General features: G+C 38.3%; 2 protein-coding genes across 2 annotated transcripts; one reads left to right on the top strand and one right to left on the bottom strand.

The window, feature by feature from the left end:
• The first annotated feature begins 16,507 nt into the window (after positions 1–16,507).
• LOC110914816 (peamaclein) lies at positions 16,508–17,212 on the top strand. Its single transcript, XM_022159519.2, has 2 exons — positions 16,508–16,669; positions 16,791–17,212. Exons 1-2 carry the CDS (start codon positions 16,585–16,587, stop codon positions 16,973–16,975), a joined length of 270 nt encoding a protein of 89 aa, XP_022015211.1. The 5' UTR covers positions 16,508–16,584; the 3' UTR covers positions 16,976–17,212.
• A 1,238-nt stretch (positions 17,213–18,450) lies between these two features.
• LOC110914803 (pumilio homolog 12) lies at positions 18,451–22,523 on the bottom strand. Its single transcript, XM_022159515.2, has 5 exons — positions 21,547–22,523; positions 21,258–21,417; positions 19,928–20,091; positions 19,574–19,832; positions 18,451–18,820 (listed from the first exon to the last, which is right to left on the bottom strand). Exons 1-5 carry the CDS (start codon positions 22,254–22,256, stop codon positions 18,695–18,697), a joined length of 1,419 nt encoding a protein of 472 aa, XP_022015207.1. The 5' UTR covers positions 22,257–22,523; the 3' UTR covers positions 18,451–18,694.
• Positions 22,524–24,445: the final 1,922 nt, after the last annotated feature.

Here is a 24,445-nt window from a genome sequence, read left to right as displayed (position 1 = left end):
ATGCCCCCTTTTCAAGCTCTTCCACTCCGAACAGTCTAATGGGGTCATGATTTTGATGATGTAGTCGTGGCCTTCGGTTAAACACTGTTTCAACTTTGCGTTAAGGGGCGTCATGCAAACTGACTCTCAGCTCCTTCACAGTGGTAAAACCTCATTTGAGCGTGGTAAATTAATTGTGGCAGCGAATCAAAATATTCTAAGTCACCCTATTAACCCCATTTTGTTCTTTAAGTTTTTAAACTTATATAACGTAAATATTATTTAAATTATGGTAAATAATGAAAATCAGTAAAACCATTACAATCTATACTGTGTAGTGAAAACAACTGAAAAAGTGATCTAATGATATGTCACTAATGTAGCAGACACTTAATGATGTGAAAATACAACCAGATTAAACCATTACATATGGTGCATTCGCTCTTTCTCTATTAAATCAGTTAAATTATCGCTTTATTTTTTTTTTCTCGTAGAACATGTGTTAATCAATTGAGACACTTCGTATGGCCTCGGTTTAATTTTAGAGTAAACTTCTGTTTTGCTTCCCGTGGTTTGGTCGTTTTAATGATTTTGCACCAATTATTTAAAAACGGGCATTTTCTTCCCTGGTCTATGTAACTTTTCTCCATTTCACTCCCCGCCCCTAACTTTATCCCAAATGTTTGTTAAAGGTAAGGGTATTATGGTAATCTATAAATATGTATTTAAATTTATTTTTAAAATCCATTTTTTGTTTGTTTGTTGATATCAAAAATAAAAAATATAAACTATGTATATGAGAAAAAAACCAGTCTCCAACACTCTCACTCCCTCTCTCTCACCCCGTCTCTCTCTACAACAAGTCTACCGTCACCCCACCAACCACCACCAGTAGACCAACACCACCACCACATCATCCCCTTCATTTGTAACAAAATTAATAGACCAATACCACTAGACGTCGAAGTGGTGTAGTAGTGATGAGTCGGAACCCGGAACCCATGACCACAACCATCCCCACCACTTATCAACGGTTTGAGGCTCACCTTTTTGGAGATAAAACTGTCTTTGTTACAACAACGATCTGGTAGGTGGTGGTAGGCAGGTGGGCGGTGGTGTTGTTGATTGTGGTTGTGGTTGTGGTTGGTGGTAGGTAGGTGGAGGTCGAATCTAGGTTTGGTGGTGGTCTGGCTTGAAAACATGGCAGATCTGTGTGGTTGTGGTTGGTATCGGTGTTGGTGTTGTTTGATGGTGGTGCCGCCGACGACTAGAGCATGGCAGATCTGGGTGGTGGTTGTGGGTATATGTGTGTGGAGTGGGTGGCTTATGGTTGTGTTTGTGATTTAGAGAAAGAGAGAGACGATGGTTGGTGGTGGTGGTGATTGGCATTGGTGGCGGCTGCCGGTGCTTGTTTCAGAGATCTGAGATGATGGTGAAGCTGCTGGTGGCTGGTGTTGTCCAGATATGTGGTGGTGGTAGATGGTAGGTTGTGATGGTTGATGGTGATGATGGTGGTTGGGGGGTGATGGTAGTGGCTAGAATGGATTTTTACTTTTATTTTCAATGAGAGAGGGGGAAGGGCAATGAAAATTGGGTTTTTGTAGTTAACAATAAATAAATAATAGATACTTATATCTAAAATTACTAAAATACTCATACTTTGAACTGAAAAGACAAAAATGCCCTATACTTATAGCAACAAAATTAAAAAGAGTAAATGGCGGGAGTATATTAGAGAACGAATAGAAACATCAAGGAGGTGATGTGTGTAAAAAGCAACATATAAATTACATCAAATAAGGCATAAAACTAACCCTTTTTTAGTACTAATGTTGGAAAAAGCATGCTTTTGTCTTCCTTTTGAATTTACAGGACCAAATGAGCTTAAACGAGCAAAATGAACAAATATACAACAAAAACCAACATAAATACAAAGAAAAGGAATAAACGTGACATGCCCGACCCCTCGACAGCATCCCCACGAGCAAAAACAAGAAACAGAAGGCTGACCATGGCCCGTGCCCACTGGACATGGGGGCGTGGTCAAATGTCTGCAGAAAGGACAAAGATGTGGAGGCTTCTACTCCCACCACGGGGGCGTGCTCAGCTCAGCACGGGGTGTGTTCAACGCTAATATTCGCAGAATCTTGAAAAATCTTGGTAGTACAGATACGCTTCTGCCCACGGGGCCGTGCCCAGCGAACACGGGCCGTGTGGAGCCCAATGCTGACAAGTGCAATTAATGAAGGAAAAGAAAGAGATGGCCACGAGGGCGTGGCCGCTGGACACGGGGCCGTGGCCGAGCTTCTGTTCAGGCTATAAGTAGGGGTGCTTGACTCACTTCAAAGGCATCCCTTGGCAAACCACCTCTCTCCCACTTTGCCACCACTCCACCACCACTACAACACCCACATCCACCACCATCATCCATCATCCACCTTAGAGTGTGTGTAGTAGTCTCGGGATCCAAGATTGATAGTAAGAATTTTTGTCAATCAAAGGTCATGTTTGGCTAAGTCTCTTACATCACTTGGTGAACACAAGTCTTTAATGTATTACTTTTGATTTTTAATTTTTTCGCACTTTTTATTTGGTTTTGTATTAATGACTTTAATAACTAGTTTCTTATGTTGAAGGTGAAACTTCTTTATCATTTGTCCATGGTGTCTTGGCATTACTTTACTGTCTATATAAAGTAAAAGATTTACACCATTCATATCTCTACGGTCTATATAGAGATATGTTGGCTACCTGGTCAGGGGTTAAGAGAATGGTTTAGTAAGGTTCTTGCCTTGTTCAGTGTATAGATCTGCAAGGACCTGGGTCAAGCTTACTAGGACCTCCTTCAATACCCATTGGTATTGGATGGCGGGGGTGCGAATGGCTTGATCCCCTCATATGTAAACTATTATTAATACATTAAACCCGCTACTTGGGATTGTATCCCTGCTGACTCAAACCACTTAGCCGAGGGTAACGTCACCTTCAAAAGAGGGGCCTACCACTTTTCGCATTAATAACTTAATTAATTATCTTTCAATATTCCGACCTTTTGGGATTGTATCCTTGCTGACTCAAACCACTGGGTTGAGGGTAACGTCACCTTGAAAAGAGGGGCCTACTACTATAACTAAGATAATCTCTTAAAAAGTGCGAAAGTGCGGAAATCATCAAAGGATACATTAAAGGTGAGTCGGATCCAAGTGATTCATCTTGTTTATCTTTTTTATTTTATTTTTTTTCATTTCTGCATTTTTAGCTTTTATTTTCATGTTTTAAAATCTTTTCTCAAAAATTTTAGTTTGATTAGACGTTGAGGATAAACCGGTACTAAAAGCTCTTGTGTCCTTGGATGACCTCGGTATCTTACCAACGCTATATTACGCTCAGGATGGGTGCACTTGCCCAAGTGTGTGTTTAGTGTTAGTAGAATATCGTGTTTTATAAATTTAAAACTTGACTAATGCATAAAATGGGCTTAAGATATCAATAAAATCATAATACACCTAACGCACACCAAGTTTTTGGCGCCGTTTCCGGGGACACAAGGATTTTAAGAAAGTTAGAAATCAACGGCCTAATCATTTTTCTTATTTTTCCATTTTTTTAGGATTTTTTTAAAATTTTTCAGCATCTGTAGACTTCGGCACGGGGCCGTACCCACTGAACACGCATGATGCCCAATCTTTGTTACTGGCAATCCTGTTTTAAGTCCTACAGTAGCTGAACACGGGGCCGTGCCCACTAAACACACCCCTGTGTCCGCCTTTCAGTTACTGAAAACAGAATCGTAAGATCCCGACGGTTGATAATTTTGACAAAACCATGAGTGATATTGATTAATTTTACTTTCGCTCCTCTTACGGTAAATGGTGTCAAATATGTGGTGGATGTCATGAAAATTTAGAATGTTACTTTCTAAATTATACTCCCCACTATTTAGACCTATCATTTCCCTACAACCTTAAGATGGGCGAAAGTAAAAACGATCTTTATCTCTCCCTCGAATGCTCTTAATCATTTCTTTAATATGATATGATTCTCGAAGAATTATGTCAGCTCGAAGAAATAATTCTCCAATTGATAAAATAGCTTGAGATGGAAACAAGTTATTCATCCCAAGACAACGATCAAGGAGAATTATTGAGATCGCATTCGGATTCTAACAACATCGTCGATACCGACATCACCTCTAACTCTTGTGAAGACTTGAGCGATAGTCGTCCCTATGTCGATTGTGCCATGAAGGACTCTCCATCGGTCTCCGCCGATGCGTTCATAGACCTGAGCGACTCGACATATACCTTCTTTAACGAGAGCCCAGATAAGGGGAATAAAGGTCCGTTACGCCCACCGGTATTTAGCGTAGGTTTTACCCTTTCCAATAACCTCTTGCGTTCGTGTTTAAATCAAGAGCAATTTAGGTACCTTAGGCACTTCGGTGTTGTTCCGTCTAGTAAGGAACCACCCGATCTGGATAAAATCCTTAAAATAAGACGAAACTTCATAACAACTCTCTAGCTATGGGGCCGTGTCCAGGTCAACACGCCCCGTGCCCACCTAAAAATTGACCACGTGGTCGTGTCCAGGCCAACATTCCCCGTGTTCAGAATACTGACAAAATGTGTCAGAGTCTTGTCTGACCACGGGGCCGTGTCCAGCCGACACCGGGCCGTGGTCAGCACGCTGTCATTATAAAGTCAGCAAGATTCCTGCACATTTGGACCCATTTCAAAGACAAAGATCTGGTGGGATCTTCACATATACCCTACAAGGTATATTACAAAGAAGGTTCTCAACAACCATCTTGTTTTTACTACTTTTGTCTCTTGCCTTCTTCTTCAAAAACTCCTCAAAACCTCCATTAAAGCTTGAAACCTCCATGTTTTCAAGCTTTATTGTGATATCTGCTAGGTTTTTAACAAAGAAATCTTATCAAAAATAAGTTTTATAACACTGTTTTACGTTATTTTTGCTCAGAAATATCTCAAAGATCAGAAAATAATTTAAAACTATGAGATTCCTAAGTTCAAAAACCTGAAGAATGTTGGCCACGGGGCCGTGTTCAGCAAACACGGGGCCGTCGCCGGAGTTACTGTTTCATTACTTTGAACTTTTTGACTTGTTTTCTTAGAATGTCGAGCCGAAACAACGGAACATCCTGAGCTCACTCAAGGAACGATCGAAGGAGAAGAAGAACATCGGTGGAAGACTCATTGGTCAATTATGTGTACGCCTTGCGAGAAGCCATTAATGAGATGACATCAGTGGAAGAAGCCTTAATTGGCCATATTAACCATTTGTCGGTGGGGTTAGAGGGTTGCCTTCAAGAAGTCAACCTTTTGCACCAAAGGTTGAATATTCTTGCTTCACCTCCTATGGTGCCAATCGTCACACAAAGAGGGTGGAATGTTATGCCGGAAGTCATTATTCCGGCCGGATGGAATGTCATGCCTCCGGAACCTCCTCGAGACATACTACACAGGGTTCCGGTAGTCATTGCGCCTCCTCCACAAGACATTATGGAAAATGATCCTGCCTTCTTTCTCCCTTGGGAGATAGAGGAATGGTGAAACGCCCAAAGTTCAAAATCCGAAAATATAATAATTCATACTATTGTCTAAAAAAAATTTGGGCATGACCCGTTCGTACAATAAGCAATTCCATGTTTAATAACATTCAACAATTGACCTATAACGCATTTTAAAAAGACATAGTAAATTTAATAACACTTTAGAAACTTTCAAAACGACTATTACAACTAGTGTTTGACAAAAGGTTTACAACTTCAAGTTTAGAGTTTATAACTACCAACATAGCCTAATTAACCCAAAATTTTGACCCATTGATGCTACATCAATGATTGCGGAAATGCATAAAGGCGTTTAAGGTGTGTTCGGTTCCGAGCGATGCAATAGCATTTAAACTTGAGATTTACCTACAACCATTACAACAAACAACATTATCGTAATACTCATATTTGAACTAACGCATTAATGAACTTGGTGAACCAATAATCACCAATTAAATTTTAAACCATACATGACTAAGTCATTCTTATATTCGACTTTCTTGTTTATGTAACCAACTTCGTTACACCTTTCTCTCCAACTCATTCTATCATAACCCGTTTACACGGAACATTAAGAAAACTTCACTTATTCATTCTCATTCTAACCCGAACCGACCCGTTCATCACGGACCGTTACGGAGCTCTACTTTCGCGTTCTCATTTTAATACAATGACTACCATTAAGAAACTAATATTTAAAGGAACAAACTACTAATGTTGCTGAATAAACTTGTAAGTAGCAAACTTACCTCGTTCTTGTGATTGTTGTTGCGAACCGGAGCTTCCTCCTTCTTCCTTGATTCCTACACATAATTCCATTCTTTACTTAGATCATCTCATTTATTTACTTAGCTTTCACATTCATATGAAATTCGCATTCCACATACACTTTTTCACAATTATCATATCCATATTTTCACACATAGAGTAACGCATCCTAATTCACTCAAAGTTACATGAATCAACTATTCAAGCATTTAATCGAACACTTGGTGTGCGTATAACAATCTTAGCACTAAGTACAAGTGTTTTATGCATAATTTCTCTAGTAGTCTTCACAACTCTTTATCAATCAAAATCACATAACTCACTCATTCTAAAATCATTGTAGTTCATCAATTTTACTAGTACGCATACATTCATCCATCACAATATTCAATTTATGGAACTACAAGATCACCAAACTACTAGATTAAGTGGGTTTCACTTCAACCCTTCAATACAAACGAATTTAGGCATAAAACATCTTCTAATGATGATTCTAATCCATACATCAATTCAATTTCTTCAATTTCATGAGTTGATTAAACCCTAGTTTCATGAATATGCATCAAAACACAACATTCAACTTACCTTATGTTCGATATGCTTAGATTAGCAAGGAATTAACTTCATGCATTCGTTTTCTGGATCAACAACACCTTAAATCCCTGAATTTCTTGAGGTATTATGAAGGAGAAGGGTTTCTTCTCCTTCCTGCTTCTTGGTCGCCACCCACACACACCCACTAACTGGGTTTTTAATTTTTTTATAATGTTACTAATCATATTTACAAGTTTAACCCCTAAAGGTTATTTAAGTTATCATTCTTATATTTTTTCTAACCTTTAACTTTCATTATTTATTTATAACTAACTAATCATTTAAAACATATAAACATTCAATTAATCTTTATTAGAATTTGGGGTGTTACAAATGGCTCAATGACATTTGAAGGACATCCTCCGGCTTCGAGTTCTACAAATCCCTTAAGTACCGGAAAGTCATTTCCGGGTTTTAATCATTCCTACAACCTTTAGGGTAGAACTCCTTAGTGATTTCCTGCATTTTATGACCTATCTATCTTAGAATCTTTGTAGTTTTTCATTTTTAGCTGCTTTATTTTTAGGATCTTTGTACTAAGCACTTTTTAATGAATGATGATTTGAATTAATAAATGGTGTTTGGATGATATTGTAATAATAAAACACACTCGAAAAGGTGGAGGTTACCAAGGGAACTTTAAAACCACACCCCATGCACAAAAACAGAGCCTTCCGATAATTTTCAAGCATTACAGCAAGTTCAGCACGGTGCCGTGCTCAGCCCAACACGCCCCATGCCCAAGGCTCTGTAGAAATTTGCCCAGTTCAGGTAACTGGACACGGGGTCGTGCTCACTGAACACGCCCCGTGCCCAGCCTTCTGTTTAATTTTGGTACTGGTGATCTGACCACGGGGCCGTGCCTGGACCAACACGGGGCCGTGGCCAGACGCCCAGTAACACAAACTTTTGTTTTTAAACACCTTTTTACACATTCAATCAACCTAAAAAATTATTTTTAGGACACATTGAGGACAATGTGTAATTTAACTGTGAGGGGGAAGCTAAAACCTTGAATTTTGCAAATCCTAATAACAAGCCTTAGACAAAACTCTATTGGAACCGCTAATTACCCCAATTTTTTTTTCAAATATTTTCATTTTTTTCTACTTGTCTTGGTTTAATTTGGGAATAACAAGTTCTAAAAAGGTTATATTTTTACAAATTTACAACCGATAGCGTCGTGATAAAAAGAACCAACATAAGAAAATTATGAAACGGCATGACAAATCTAATTAAAATTTGATTATATATACTTGATGACAATATAAACCTATTCCCACAACAAGTGAGTTTTAAGCCTTTATTGAGCATACAAGCATACATCTTTAAACTAAATACTCATTTTTCGTTTCTTGTGTGAATAGCCGCTTGGTTCTTACAACTCTAGAACTTGCCACGACGGTACATTCCCGGTCCTTACCAACTTAAACCCAAATAAGTAAATGATGGAGGCATTAGGACTAACCCATTTTCCTTTCAACACCATTATTTTTCATTTTCTTTATCACCTACCCAAAATCCCCCTAGTTAACCCTTTTGAGCCTAAACCTTTTCATTTCTAAACCCACAAAACAAACACCTTTACCAACCAAAACCTTTTTCTTTTCAACACCTTTGTTTTAGTAAAAAGCTCGGTTTTCTTGTGACGTTTCTCTAAAAAAAATTGAAAGTCTAGCAATAAACAAACAAGTTCCTCAAAGAAACTTTGTTTGAAGATGCTTAGTTTGAATAAAAGTCACAAAAACAAAAAGTTTTACGGCGACCGACCCTTTTTACACTTTTATCCCTTTTTAATAACCACTAACCAAAACCACCTACCTTTAGCCCAAACATAACCCTTTCCCAAGTCCTCTTGATATTTACGAAGGTTTATACTTAAAAAGGAGGAGGATTGATTGCTTGGCAAGCATATGGTAGAAGTAAGTTCCATGCCGGTCTCGAGTGTTTCACAAAAATACATTTTCAGCCGAGTGTTGAGTGATCTCCCGTGAGGTATGTGAACTTGTATATAAATGGAATTTTAAAGAGGCATGTTATGGCTAAATAAGTAATTTCTCTTATGAAACGTTCTAAATAAATCATAACGAATAGGATTGTAAATAGAATAAAAATAAAACCTAATAAAGATCTTGGATTCGGGACACTCAAGACAAGCCCAAAACTTCTCTTCTACCCATTCCATTTGGGTGTGTAAGCCACATAATAAAGAGTTTTGCTTGAGTACAAGCAAAGATTCAAGTGGGGGGTATTTGATGCGTGTAAAAAACAACATATAAATTACATCAAATGAGACATAAAAGTAACCCCTTTTTAGTATTAATGTTGGAAAAAGCGTGCTTTTGTCTTCCTTTTGAATTTACAGGACCAAATGAGCTTAAACGAGCAAAAGGAACAAATATACAGCAAAAACCAACATAAATACAAAGAAAAGGAATAAACGTGACATGCCCGACCCCTCGACAGCATCCCCACGAGCAAAAACAAGAAACAGAAGGCTGACCCCGGCCCGTGCCCACTGGACACGGGGGCGTGGTCAGATGTCTGCAGAAAGGAAAAAGCTGTGGAAGTTTCTACGCCCACCACAGGGGCGTGCCCAGCTCAGCACGGGGCGTGGTCAACGCTAAGATTCACAGAATCTTGCAAAATCTTGGTAGCACAGATACGCTTCTGCCCACGGGGCCGTGCCCAGCAAACACGAGCCGTGTGGAGCCAAATGCTGACAAATGAAATTAATGAAGGAAGAGAAAGAGATGGCCACAGGGGCGTGTCCGTTGGACACGGGGCCGTGGCCGGGCTTCTGTTCAGGCTATAAATAGGGGTGCTTGGCCCACTTCAAAGGCATCCCTTGGCAAACCACCTCTCTCCCACTTTGCCACCACTCCACCACCACTACAACACCCACATCCACCACCATCATCCACCTTAGAGTGTGTGTAGTAGTCTCGGGATCCAAGATTGATAGTAAGAGTTTTTGTCAATCAAATGCCATGTTTGGCTAAGTCTCTTACATCACTTGGTGAACACAAGTCTTTAATGTATTACTTTTGTTTTTTTAACTTTTTTCGCACTTTTTATTTGGTTTTGTATTAATGACTTTAATAACTAATTTTTATGTTGAAGGTGAAACTTCTTTATCATTTGTCCGTGGTGTCTTGGCATTACTTTACTGTCTATATAAAGTAAAAAATTTACACCATTCACATCTCTACGGTCTATATAAAGATATGTTGGCTACCTGGTCGGGGTTTAAGAGAATGGTTTAGTAAGGTTCTTGCCTTGTTCAGTGTATAGATCCTGCAAGGACCTGGGTCAAGCTTACTAGGACCTCCTTCAATATCCACTGGTATTGGATGGCGGGGGTGCGAATGGCTTGATCCCCTCATATGTAAACTACTATTAATACATTAAACCGGTTACTTGGGATTGTATCCCTGCTGACTCAAACCACTTAGCCGAGGGTAACGTCATATTCAAAAGAGGGGCCTACCACTTTTCGCATTAATAAGTTAATTAATTATCTTTCAATATTCCGACCCTTTGGGATTGTATCCTTGCTGACTCAAACCACTGGATTGAGGGTAACGTCACCTTCAAAAGAGCGGCCTACTACTATAACTAAGATAATCTCTTAAAAAGTGCAAAAGTGCAGAAATCATCAAAGGATACATTAAAGGCGAGTGGGATCCAAGTGATTCATCTTGTCTATCTGTTTTTATTTTATTTTTTTTCATTTCTGCATTTTTAGCTTTTATTTTCATGTTTTAAAATCTTTTCTCAAAAATTTTAGTTTGATTAGACGTTGAGGATAAACCGGTTCAAAAAGCTCTTGTGCCATTGGACGACCTTGGTATCTTACCAACGGTATACTTTGCTCACGATGGGTGCACTTGCCCAAGTGCGTGTTTAGTTTTAGTAGAATATCGTGTTTTATAAATTTAAAACTTGACTAATGCGTAAAATGAGCTTAAAATATCAATAAAATCATAATACACCTAACGCACACCAAAGGAAAATGTCTGTTTTTAAATAATTGGGACAAAACCATTAAAACGACCAAACTATAAAGAGCAAAACGAAAGTTTACTCTTAATTTTATTTACATCTAATAGTTGATGACCCTGGCGTTTTTCTTTTGTTGACATTAATGGCTTAATGCTTGTCTAATTTTTCAATTAAATGCAATATTTAATCTGGGACTAAGAAAATTACTAAATTATGCTGGGAATATTTTCATATAATTTGAAATATAAATTAATTCTTTACCGACCTCTCCAGCACTATGGGACCAAGAAAATTACTAAATTATGCTGGGAATATTTTCATTATAATTTAAAATACAAATTAATTCTTTACCTCCGAACGGATTTGGTTGAACACGTTTAGAGCGTTCCACGAAATGACGGCCAAAAACTTTTTCTCGTTGGTCGAGCCCTACCAAAGACGAAGACGATGATTAAAGGTTTATATTATTTTTTATAGGTTTAAGTAATTTTAATTTTAAGTTTGTGTAATTTTTTTAATTTATGTTATTTATGCAATTGATATCTGTGTGTTTTATTTAAATTTGATAGATTTTAATTAAATTATAAATATAAAATAATAATAAAAAATATGTGTCACGTGTCGAATAACGCTACCCATTCACGCCCTGTCCCACTCCCTTTTTTGCACAACTCCACTTTTCTGACGTGTGCTGACTTTGCTGTCACATGTTGCAACGCCCCCTTTTCAAGCCCCTCCACTCCGAATGGTCTCATGGGGTCATGATTATGATGATGTGGTCATGGCATTCGGTTAAACACTATTTCAACTTTGCGTTAAGGGGCGTCATGCAATCTGATTGTCAGCCCCTTCACGGTGGTGAAACCTCATTTGAGGGTGGTAAATTAATTGTGGCAACGAATCAAAATATTCCAAGTCACCCTATTAACCCCATTTTGTGTTTTAAGTTTTTAAACGTATATAACATAAATATTACTTTAATTATGGTAAATAATGAAAACCAGTAAAACCATTACAATTTATACTGTGTAGTGAAAACAATTGAAAAATAATGATCTAATGATATGTCACTAATGTAGCAGACACTTAATGATGTGAAAATACAAACAGATTAAACCATTACATATGGTGCATTCGCACTTTCTCCATTAAATCAGTCAAATTATCGCTTTATTTTTTTTTCTCGTAGAACATGTGTTAATCAGTTGAGACACTTCGTATAGCCTTAGTTTAATTTTAGAGTAAACTTCCGTTTTGCTCCCTGTGGTTTGGTCGTTTTAATGGTTTTGCACCAATTATTTAAAAGCAGACATTTTCCTCCCTGATCTATATAACTTTTCTCTATTTCACTCCACACCCCTGACTCTGTCCCAAATGTTTGTAAAAGGTAAGGGTATTATGGTAATCTACAAATATGTATTTAAACTGATTTTTTAAAATCCATTTTTGGTCTGTTTGTTAATATCAAAAATAAAAAATATAAACTACGTATATGACAAGAAAACCAGTCTCCAGCACTCACACTCCCTCTCTCTTACCCCGTCTCTCTCTCTACAACCAGTCTACCATCACCCCACCAGCCACCACCAGTGGACCAACACCACCATCACCTCTTCCCTTTACTTGTAACAAAATTAATAGACCAATACCACAAGACGACAAAGTGGTGTAGTAGTGATGAGTCGGAACCCGGAACCTAAGACCACAACCATCGCCGCCACTTGTCAACGGTTTGAGGGTCGCCCTTTTGGAGATAAAACTGTCGTTATTGCAGCACCGATCTGGTAGGTGGTGGCCGATTGGTGGCGGTAGGCAGGTGGGCGGTGGTGTTGTTGGTTGTGGTTGTGGTTGGTGATAGGCAGGTGGAGGTCGAATCTAGGCTTTGTAGTGGCCTAGCTAGAAAACATGGCAGATTTGTGTGGTTATGGTTGGTGTTGGTGTTGGCGTTGTTTGCTGGTGGTACCGTCGACGGCTAGAGCATGGCAGATCTGGGTGGTGGTTGTGGGTATATGTGTGTGTGGCGTGGGGGGCTTATGGTTGTGTTTGTGATTTAGAGAAAGAGAGAGATGATGGTTGGTGGTTGTGGTGGTGATTGGTATTGATGGCGGCTGGTGGTGCTTGTTTTAGAGATCTGAGATGATGGTGGGGCTGCTAGTGGCTAGTGTTGTTCAGATGTGTGGTGATGGGGCTCGTAGATGTGTGAAGGTGGTGGTAGATGGTAGGTGGTGATGGTTGATGGTGGTTGGGTGTGATGGTAGTGGCTAGAATGGATTTTTATTTTCATTTTCAATGAGAGAGAGGGAAGGGTAATGAAAATTGGGTTTTTGTAGTTAACAATTAGGGTAAATTACTTTTTGAGTCCCTGTGTTTTATGGGTTTTAACTAGTTGAGTCCAAAATCAAAAAGTTTAACGATCTGAGTCCCTATAAGCATTTTCTTTAACCATTTGAGTCCAAATTTCTAACTCCATCCACCAAGTTTGTTAACTACAAGGGTAATTTGGTCATTTACACACAAAGTACAAGTCTTATATGCATAAGAGTATAAGGAACAAGTGTTTAATGCATAAATATTTTAATATTATATATATATATATTGTTATACCCACACCTGCACAAACATTTCACCACCGCTACCACCACCATTAACACCACCGCACCACCACTGCACCACCACCATCCCCACAACACCTTCACCACTATCACCACCTTCCGTTACCGACAACCACCACCAGTCACCGCCTGCAAACCGCTCTTTTGGAAAATCCTGCATAGCACAAACGAACCCATTTCCTCACCACCCACAATCAAACCAATCAGTTCAATATCACAAAACAAGCGTGTGTAAAAAACGATCAAGAACCAATCAAACCTGGGTTACTCCAACACGAAGCAATTCATGATCTAAAAGCCGATATTAAAGCAACATGAGAAATGAATCAAATGATTAAAGCAACAACAGAAATGAATCAAATGATTAAAGCAACAGCAGAAATGAATCAAATGATCAAACTTTAAGCAACCTAACAACAAAATTAGCACACCAAATTAACAAAATCCACAACAATCAAACAAGTTCCAATTTAAACAACACAAACAAAATCAACAAACAACCAAAACATCAAAACACACAAAACAAGCAAAATCCTAACACAAAACCTAGATTCATAAACTATACCGGCGAGTTCCCAGGGTTCTGATTTATAAACATCGATTTCCGTAACAGCCTGAAACCTAAACGGTTTCCCACAAGCTTTCCGTCGCAAATAGTACATCACAAGTTCTTCATCGGTGGGATGAAACCGGAACCCAGGTGCGAGCGGGTGCCAGAGTAGCTACGGTGATGATTTATTGATCCATGTTGGTTGATTTTCGATCTGCAACAGAGATTGAAGTTGTGGGTGATGAAAAGGGGATGAAATTAGGTTAAAAGGAAGCCATTGAAATGGGGATTGAAGATGAAGGAAGTGTGGGGGAGTTGTGGTGGTGACGGTGTAGTGGTGGTAGTGACGGTGGAGATACAGCGGTGGTGGGTGTTGTGGTGGTGACGGTGTAGCGGTGGTGGTGACAGTGGAGGTGCAGCGGTGGTGGGTATTGTGGAGGTGCAGCGGTGGTGGTGACGATGTAGTGGTGGTGACAGTGGAGGTTCAGTGGCGACGGTGGTGTTGATGGTGTGGCGATGGTGGTGTTGATGGTGGAGGTGTGGTGGTGGGATGGAGATGGTTATGTAGAGAGAGAGAGAGAGAGAGTGTTCTGGAGGTGGGATGAAGATGGTGTAGGATCTGCAAATGATCTAAAGAACAACATGTATATGTATTTAATAACAAAATGGTTTTTTTAATTAAAAGGGTAATTTGGTCATTTAATAAAAGTTAACAGAATAATTTTAACAGTGTTATAAATTTGGATTCAAATGGTTAAAGAAAATGCTTATAGGGACTCAGGTCGTTAAACTTTTTGATTTTGGACTAAACTAGTTAAAACCCATAAAACACAGGGACTCAAAAAGTAATTTACCTTAACAATTAATAAATAATAGATACTTGTATGTAAAATTACTGAAATACCCATACTTTGAACTGAAAAGAGAAAAATGCCCCTTACTTATAACAACAAAAATAAACAGAGTTAAGGGCGGTGAGTATATTAGAGAACGAATAGAAACATCAGGGAGGAAAATGTCCGTTTTTAAATAATTGGGGCAAAACCGTTAAAACGATCAAACCATAGAGAGTAAAACGAGAGTTTACTCTTAATTTTATTTATATTTAATAGTTGATGACTCTGGTATTTTTTTTTTTGTTCACATTAATGGCTTAATGCTTGTCTACAACAACAACAACAACAACCATACCCAGTAAATCCCACAAATAGCGATGCTACTCATAGGGTCTAGGGAGGGTGGGATGTAGACAGACCTTGCCTCTATCCCTGGGGATAGAGAGACTACTTCCAGAAGAGACCCCCGACTCCAAAACGAACAGCAAACCAACACATCAAGTCAAAGAATATAGAAAAAAGAAGTCACCTACACCAAGCTAGTGATCAGATTGACACAGTATAATGTAAATCGTGTATAATAGCATAGAACATCATTCAGGCATGTACACAAGAAGTCAATCACCGGTTAAGTCATTTAAAGAATAAGAAAAACTTAAGTCCTAAAATACACCTAAGACCTTCCTGCAATATCCTCTAGAAGTCCTTAACCCTAATCCTACGCCTCCACGAAGTCCTATCTTGGACCATGTCCTCAGAAAGATGCGACTCTAGTAAATCATGCCTAATCTGCTCTTCCCATGTCAGTTTGGGTCGGCCTCTTCCTCTCCTCCCCTCCACAGTAAGAGTTTCCACTACTCTAACTGGTGTTGTCGTTTGCCTCCGCTTCACATGCCCAAACCATCTCAATCTCCCCTCCTTAATCTTATCTGAAATACTAGCCACTCCTAATCTCTCCCTAAAAACCTCATTTCTTATCCGATCCAACCTCGTGTGTCCACACATCCACCTCAGCATCCTCATCTCTGCTACCTCCATCTTGCGCGCTTGTGTCTTCTTGATAGCCCAACAGTCTGTTCCATAAAGCATAGCTGGCCTAACTGCTACCCTGTAAAATTTCCCCTTTAGTTTAGTTGGGAACCTCCTATCGCACAATACTCCACTGGCTGCCCTCCATCTACACCAGCCAGCCTGTATGCGATGGGTTACATCACCATCTATGTCACCATCCCTTTGTACAAACGACCCCAAATATTTAAATTTAGTTGCCTGCGGGACCAGTTGGTCCTCAATGGTGATTTGGGTGTCATCGTCATCGGCTACACCACTGAAATCACAGTGTAGATACTCGGTCTTAGATCGACTAATCCTTAGGCCCTTGCCCTCTAGAGCGACTCGCCACTCCTCTATCCTCGCGTTCAGGCACTGTTTAGTTTCTGCAATCAACACAATATCGTCTGCAAAAAGCAAATTATTCTGGGACAAAGAAAATGCTATATTATTTTCTTATTACTTGAAATATAAATTAATTCTCTACCGACCTGACCTCTCCAGCACTATAAATATTGGCTTTTCTTCACCACTCATCACACACACAAAAACATACCAACTCACCCAAAAACTCTACAACTTTATCAGTTGTATTTCATTTTATTGTAAAGACTAAAGATGAAGCCATTTGTTTCAGCATTTATGCTTATGGCACTTGTCCTCTTGAGCTCTTCTTTCCTTCAAATCACCATGGCTGGATCAAGTAAGATACAAACTTAACCAACCAACTAACCATTTCCATTGATCCATTGTATATATTTGTATTTTATGCATTAGAAGATTGTGCTCTATACAGTTTGTGATATTGTAGTGTGTTTTTGTAGGCTTTTGTGACTCGAAATGTGCGGTGAGATGCTCCAAGGCAGGGTTACCGGATAGATGTTTGAAGTATTGTGGAATATGTTGCGAAGAGTGTCAATGTGTGCCTTCGGGAACGTATGGACATAAAGATGAATGCCCTTGTTACAGGGACAAAAAGAACTCTAAGGGTGATCCCAAATGCCCATAGAGTATTTAAAGTTGCATGCAATATCCTTATCAAGGGGTTCAAGAAAAGTCTTAAGTTAAAATATATATATCTTATCCATGATAATATTTGATTGATCTATGTTGTAATTAAGGTTTCACAATAAGAAAGTAGCTAGTATGCATCTTTTGAGAGCTTGAGTGTCACAAGTACTCAAATATTTCATAGCTTATTATATTTAGAAATATCAATATTAATGCATTTGATATATATTGGTTACATGTGTGTCTTGAATTCCATGGGCCATTTAGATGGTTAACAATAACTTTTCTGTCTTTTTACCGGAAGAGTTAAATGTCATTTTACTCCCTGTGGTTTGGGTCATTTTGGCAGTTTAGTCCAAATGTTTGATTTTCGCCTGTGGGTCCAAAACGGTTTCACCGTTGCCATTTTAGTCCACTATGTCAACTTCATCCATTTTTTCTGTTAAGAAAAGGGCAATTTGGTCATTTTATATGGCCGAATTTCCATTCTAGTTAACAGAATTACATTTAAAATGACCGAATTGCCCTTTTCGTTAACAGAAAAAATGGATGAAGTTAACCCAATAGACTAAAATGGCAACAGTGAAACTTTTTTGGACCCACATGCGAAAAATGAAACCTTTGGACTAAACTGGCAAAATGACTCAAACCCAAACGGACTAAAATGACATTTAACTCTTACTAGAAATATAATATGAAGATAGCTAACCAAAATTAAAACAATAAAACATATTGAAAGTTATGTGAACAAAAGATGTCTTGAAGCACCAAAAAGAAACAAACTTACAACTTTTTCTTAAGAATCACATGCTATGTTCTGAAAGGACAACGATAACTATACATGTTGCAATTAAGTTTGATCATTTACACGAATATATTTACTTTGGTGGGGTGAGGAGTGAGTGTCCACCCTTATGCTTTGCTTTTGCTTTAAAAAAATAAGTACCGGTAATTTTAAGATATATGAAACGTATATATCAAACTATATACTTCTATAAACCAAACAGTTTCAAGTATTAGGCTGCACGGTGTGGGGATCAGCCTTGGATCGTCCCCTTCGGCGCCGATCCTCCGCCCATTTCGCCCCCCCCACCCCCCCCCCCCAGCTTCTCCCGGACGTTCAAGCCGGTCCACTACAAGACAAAACCCCCTCACACACACATATACACACAACATATACATATATTTTAGGCCCATCTCTCATTTCCTTATCTCTATCCTCTTTGCCCCATCCTCACACCCGATCTACGTGGCGCTTACGTGACGGATCATCCTCCAAGGATGGACCATCACCATACCGCATAGCCTTATATTCTTGATATTCTCTATGTAAAATTACTTGACATTAACATATAACTTTCATACACTTTCATTTCTTGGTTTTCTCTATGTAAAATTACTTGACATTAACATAAAACTTTCATACACTTTCATAAATATAACTTTCAATATATATTCCAAACAGAACAAGAGTTTGCAACTTATAACTCCATCCTTCAGGATTCAAACTAGATGAGAATTCTACAAAGTTGATAGTTAATACAAAGTTTCATAACATAGTGGTCATAAGTCAAACTTCAAAAGTCAAAAGTCAAAACGTGGTATGGAGACCAAGATTCACAAAACAACATACCACAGACATACTTAGTAACATAACTACAGTTTTTAAAGTAACAACAACTACACACTACACTTTCAAATTACCCCCTTGAAGTTTCTAGCTACATGCAAAGTTGACCCTCTTCTTTTCGAATCGTTCAAGTATCTTTTTCCCGTAAAGATTGGTTCGCATAGACGACATGTTCTTGGAAATTAAGCCACACAAACAGTCATGTGCCAAACCCTGTTTTCACCATAAACGATATCAACCGTTTATATGATTATAAGATGATAATAAGATTTAATCAAGAGAAAATTACGAAAATAGCCAAAGACCAGGGTTGACTTACGAAAATAGCCACCTCATGCGTCCTTGGAGTGGCGCATCACGGATTCAAATGCGCGAGATGCGTCTGGAAACAATGGGATGCGTCTTTATAGCGAAACCCAATAGAAAATAGACACGTGGCGGCAGACTCCTCTAAGGGGTCAGGCAAACTCCTCCGAGTGTGAGATCCAAGGCGTCAGGCCTGACCCCTTGAAAGAGTCTGCCTAACCCCTTGGAAGAGTCTGCCTGACCCCTTGGAGGAGTCTGCCGCCATGTATCCATTTTCTATTGGGTTTCGCTCCAAAGACGCATCCCAAGACTTCCAGACGCATCCCGCAAATTTGAATCCGTGGTGCGCCACTCCAAGGACGCATGAGGTGGCTATTTTCGTAATTCAACCCTGGTCTTGGCTATTTTCGTAACTTTCTCTTTAATCAAACGGGTTGTAGTAAATAGTGTTTGGATGCACGCGTGTCATTTGAAATATAATAATTAAATATTCAAATAATAAGAAGTATTTGTTGTTTATCCAAACAGTAAAAGCTGAACTTTTTTTGTTTTTATTTTTCTTAGTAACGATGAGAACTCATTACTGGAAAACTTACTGGACCCCACCAGTATAGTACCTGCTAACCAGCACGATCAGGTAAAGAATAAGTATGGACTAACCGTGGACACTTTAAGTGCAGATTGGATAACAAAGTTTGCATAAGGATCAACTAGAAGCATAGACGCGTTCGGACTTCTAACAAGTTCCATAACGATTCTTGTAGACATCTCTTCACCAGATTCATTCAAACATTTTTCGACAACATTGCTAGCATATTTATTGCATGATAAAGCTGCAAAGCTCCCTTTAAGTTGTCTCACAAGCAGTTCAGTTAACTCTGGAATATCTAGTCCCAACATGTGTTGCAAGACATAATTCCTAAACAAAAATGAAAAATAATAATAATAATTTTAAAATTGATCGTAACTCATAAAGATTGAAAGGGATGCACATTTTTTGAATTTAGAACATACCCGAAAGGATCTTCGGCTAGGTGTACTGCTTTTGCTATAATTTCAGCAATTATACGCGTTCTAAGTTCTCCACGTGAGTGTTCCACGCATGCTTGAAGCACACAACAACCGCTTCTATCCGTCGCTATTTTGTAGCATTTGTTTGCTATTTCAGTGAGAATAGGCTGCCAAAGGTAATTTTCAGTTATTAATGATCAAAATATTAATTCAGTGATCATAGTACAAAATGGTTAAAGGAATATGAAGTATTGATTACTGATGAACAAATAATTAATAAACTGAGATTAAATTCTTTACACTATTGCATTTGCCCTGCTTGCAGTGTGCACATATAATGTATATATGTATGGGCGCTCGGGGGGTAAAAGTGAAATGGTATAAACTTTAACGTTATTTTACTAATTTCGTGAAAATAACGTTAAAAGAGGCGGATGGTTAATCATGCATCATGTGGTAGCGTTGATAGCTGAAAGACACGGGGGTACATGCACTAATCGGTCTCTGTCCCGATGTTTTGAGTGTTATGTGCCTTAGGTCCAAGGCTTGATACAAAACTACAATCGAGCCGGGGGTCTCACTGGAGGCAGCCTCTCTATTCCTACGTGGTAGAGGTAAGGTTGTCTACATCTACCCTCCTCAGACCCTGCCTTAGTTTTGATATTTGTGGGATTTACTGAGTATGATGATGATGACACTATTGCATTTTCTTGAGTCACTCTTGAAAGAATAGAATAATATTGAGTTATTTAAGAGAAAGGGTATTAAACTACATTTGGAGTTATCTTTTATAGTATATTTCTTTTTATTGATCAAGAAGTTCTCACACGCACTTGAGTCCCACTAGCAGAGGTCTTCATACACCGGTTTTCTGTCTTTAAACCCCTCGAATCAGTGGCGGACCCAGGATTTTATTTCAATGAGGTCCAATGTGGGTCCGCCCCTGCCTCGAATGCTTTTGGAGTAATCTTTTTACAATATCCTTCAATTGAATGATCAAGAAACTCTCAAATGCACTTGAGTCCCACTAGAACAGCTCTCAGGTTCGAATCCAACTTCCACTGGTTTTCTACTTTTAACTCCCTCAAAGGTCACTCTTTACCTGACCTCATTAGTTAGCACGGTTTTGGTGGGGTCCGTGAGTTTTCCAGTATCAGATTCTCATGGTTACCAAAAAGAAAAAGGAAACTCTCATATGTATATGATTAACAAAAAAATATTCTTGGATTTTGGACTAAAATGACAAATAGAGCACTAGTAACATTTCTAATTTGAAACTCAATACCGTCGGCAACAACATTATACAAAAAAAGAATACTCTAGCAAATAGTACCTTGTTAATATCGCTATGGAAGTTGATCAGACAGTACTGGATGACATGATGACCATTCGGGTCAACCGCCAGTGTGGCTGCACCGCGATATAGAGCTTTCACTACCAACCTAACCTGATTCGGGTTCAAACTTTCCAACAATGTCTGCAGTGCTCTAGTCCTATCAAATCACCAACAAAACATAAACCAATAAACAATATCCAACAAACCAAACAAGTATAATCCCACTCGTAACAGAGCTATTAGTACGGTCTAGAATAAATTTCACAAAAAAAAAAAAATCACATACCCATGTGGATTCATACACACAAGAATGATATCCGTAGGCGTTTCAATGAGCGATAAAACCAACCGCAATTTCTGCCCATCATTACACATAGTAACAAGCTTTTGAACCAAATAATTTCCAAACTGATCTTTCATCAAATCAGCAACAAAACTAAGCACCTCACACAACACAACTTCCACTTCTTCCATTGTTGATCTTTCCAACATTGCTTGCAATATTCTACACCCATTTTGATCTTTAGCCATTTTACAAATTCCCCCCCTCAAAGACCACACACTCAATAAACCAACATTTTGATTATTAGTATTATTATTATTATTATAAAAACTACTACTACTACTACAACAAACATTCTGTTTCTCATAATCATCAATTTTAAATTGTGGGTTTGAATAAAATACTTTCTTGGACTCCAAGCAACCCATCCGGTCAAAGTCAAACCCATAGTCAAATCCAAAGTCAAACCCAGAAGAAAAAAGATTCTGCTGCTCATGATCATAATTCAAGAACCTGTTAAACCCCAAATTAGAGTGACCCAAACCCTCACCGGCGCAGGAGTAACCGCTGGGAATGCTCCGGCGACCCTCCGGCGAGAGATTCAGCATCGAAAACATCTCGGGTAAGCTCCGATCGACGTCGATCGGGGCGAAAACTGATTGAAACGGACACCCATTTGCAAGAAACTTGTGGGTTCTTCTTGGATGATCCATTGGATCAAAAAAGATGAAAACTTTAGGGTTTTAAGAGGGTTTTGGACAGATTAAACTTGTGGGTATTTGATATTTTGATGAATGGGGGTGTGAAATGTGAGTTATATGAATGATTGGTTATGGGATTTTAGAGAGAGAAAAGGGGGATTGCATGCAAATATGGAAAGATTTGTTGATTCGTGAAGAAGAAGTGTGGCCAATGAGAGGGCGTCTGATAGTAAAAACTGCAACATGCCGTTAAAGAGTGTAGTGGTGCCGTTAGCATGTGTGTCTAGTGTCTACACCATTTCATAGTGTGGGCCCACTAATTGAATTTGACACAAATGGTTTTGTATGTTGTTACATGTAAATGTGTTGTAGGGAAGTTACATAGAAAGTTCGGTTTTTGGTCACTTGCACTATACTAGGAATGGGTTTTTAATGTATTGGAACACAATAGTAAATAGGAGTGAATGAGGTAATAAGTATGAGTTTCATAGCATTTTCCTTTAGACGTGTTGGAAACGGTGTTAAAATTATACTTCAGGATGATGTTGAATTAGAATTTAGGGAGATGGAGAGTAAACTATGTTGGCTTGTTAAAAATTTTACTAATAAAATTTAACAGAACAAAGCTTAGTTAACGAAAACATAGTACAATGTGTTAATTGTTGCCATTCAAATTAATTTGTTTTAGTTTGTGGAGTCCGATATTTTGTTAAGATTGTTTGACTTTATTTGATGAATGTATATTTTTCATTATTTCTTGGATGCAACCTTTTATCATAGGGAAATTGGTTTGTAATAATCCTAAATAGACTTCATTGACCATTGTCAGTCCCATATTTGAATATTCCCTATTTCAGTCTCACTTTTCATCTTTTTTTCCTCCACCACTTCTCAGTTAAAAAACTTAACGGAGTTAAGTTTTTTTTTTTTTTTTCTGAATTACAAGCTGACGTTTTAGGGATTTGGATCAGAACGAGGATATGTGTCGAATGATGTAAAATTTACCTTGAAATTGTGCTCCAAAGACGAAAATGGTGCTTCAATTCGGGTGTTTAAACTTCAAATTAACAAAAATCAAGTCGTTTGGAGCATCATTTCGAGGTAATTTTTACATCAATAGACCCGTATCCTCATTCTGATCAAAAGCCCTAATACGTCAGTTTGTAATTTAGAAAAAAACTTAACTCCGTTAAGTTTTTTTTAACTGAGGACCGGTGGAGGAAAAATAAGAGAAATGTGGGACTGGCATAAAGGTGGGACTGGCAATGGCCAACGACGTCTAGTTGGGATTATTACATGCCAATTCCCCTTTATGATATGGGCTATGCAACTTGTATTTGCTTTTATCTATACCAATGCATGCTTCTTATATGTGTTGGGTTCATCGATCTATACGAATGCCAATTCTAGACAGAACGTGTCGACTACCAGTGCTCGTACTCGAATCCTTTCGGTTACTACATGCCTATCACGTGAACTTACTTTTATGAGATTTGAAAATAAAATCATCACAAGATTTTAATAATGAAAAGTAATTATTTTGAAATTGGAGGGTAACTATTTTTGAAAATTTTGAAAATAATTGGAACTTATAATAAGGATATTATAAGTATTGTATAGTGCATTTTGTGTGTGAAGTGATATATATATATATATATATATATATATAAATATTTTATACACGTTGTATTAATATATCTATAACATATTGGATGTAACACATAATCACATAACAAGTAGGGTGTTTGCATGTGTTTGTGTGTGAGATGAAAAGAAATTAAGTGCGCGAGCAATAGCAAGTCATAAGTTAAACATAACATCTAATCACATAAGCACGTAGGTCCTAGTTGACTAAAGTATAGGCTCTAAGGGTCTAATAACTTATCCTATATTGGCTCTGATACCAATCTGCCATACCCCGACCCATAGCGGAATAGGTGACTAGGGTATGATTGGTTGATCCAAAGCTTATAACATGCTGTTAAAAGTTTCGATATTGATTAATTCAAAATTTAAAAGAAATCCAAGTAATCACGTAATCCAAGCAACAAGTACATAACCAAAATGTTTAAATAAATTTCTTTATTCTTCTAAGGCCCAAGTCTTACATGATCCTTTTTTCGTGTTTGTTCACATGTATCATGTGTAAAAAGTAGTTTTGGGCCAACAAAGATTGGTGAGTGAATCTCGTTGTTATTATA

The sequence above is a fragment of the Helianthus annuus genome, chromosome 2, assembly GCF_002127325.2.
Source record: "Helianthus annuus cultivar XRQ/B chromosome 2, HanXRQr2.0-SUNRISE, whole genome shotgun sequence".
NCBI lineage: Eukaryota > Viridiplantae > Streptophyta > Magnoliopsida > Asterales > Asteraceae > Helianthus > Helianthus annuus.
This window is presented reverse-complemented; position numbering and strand designations above follow the sequence as displayed.

Coding starts and splice junctions, on each gene's coding strand:
- LOC110914816 (XM_022159519.2), top strand. CDS start 16,585: ATGAAGCCATTTGTTTCAGCATTTATGCTTATGGCACTTGTCCTCTTG. Junction 16,670..16,790: donor AATCACCATGGCTGGATCAA/GTAAGATACAAA, acceptor GTGTTTTTGTAG/GCTTTTGTGACTCGAAATGT.
- LOC110914803 (XM_022159515.2), bottom strand. CDS start 22,256: ATGGATCATCCAAGAAGAACCCACAAGTTTCTTGCAAATGGGTGTCCG. Junction 21,418..21,546: donor GTGTGTATGAATCCACATGG/GTATGTGATTTT, acceptor GTGATTTGATAG/GACTAGAGCACTGCAGACAT. Junction 19,833..19,927: donor CTAGCCGAAGATCCTTTCGG/GTATGTTCTAAA, acceptor ATTTTTGTTTAG/GAATTATGTCTTGCAACACA.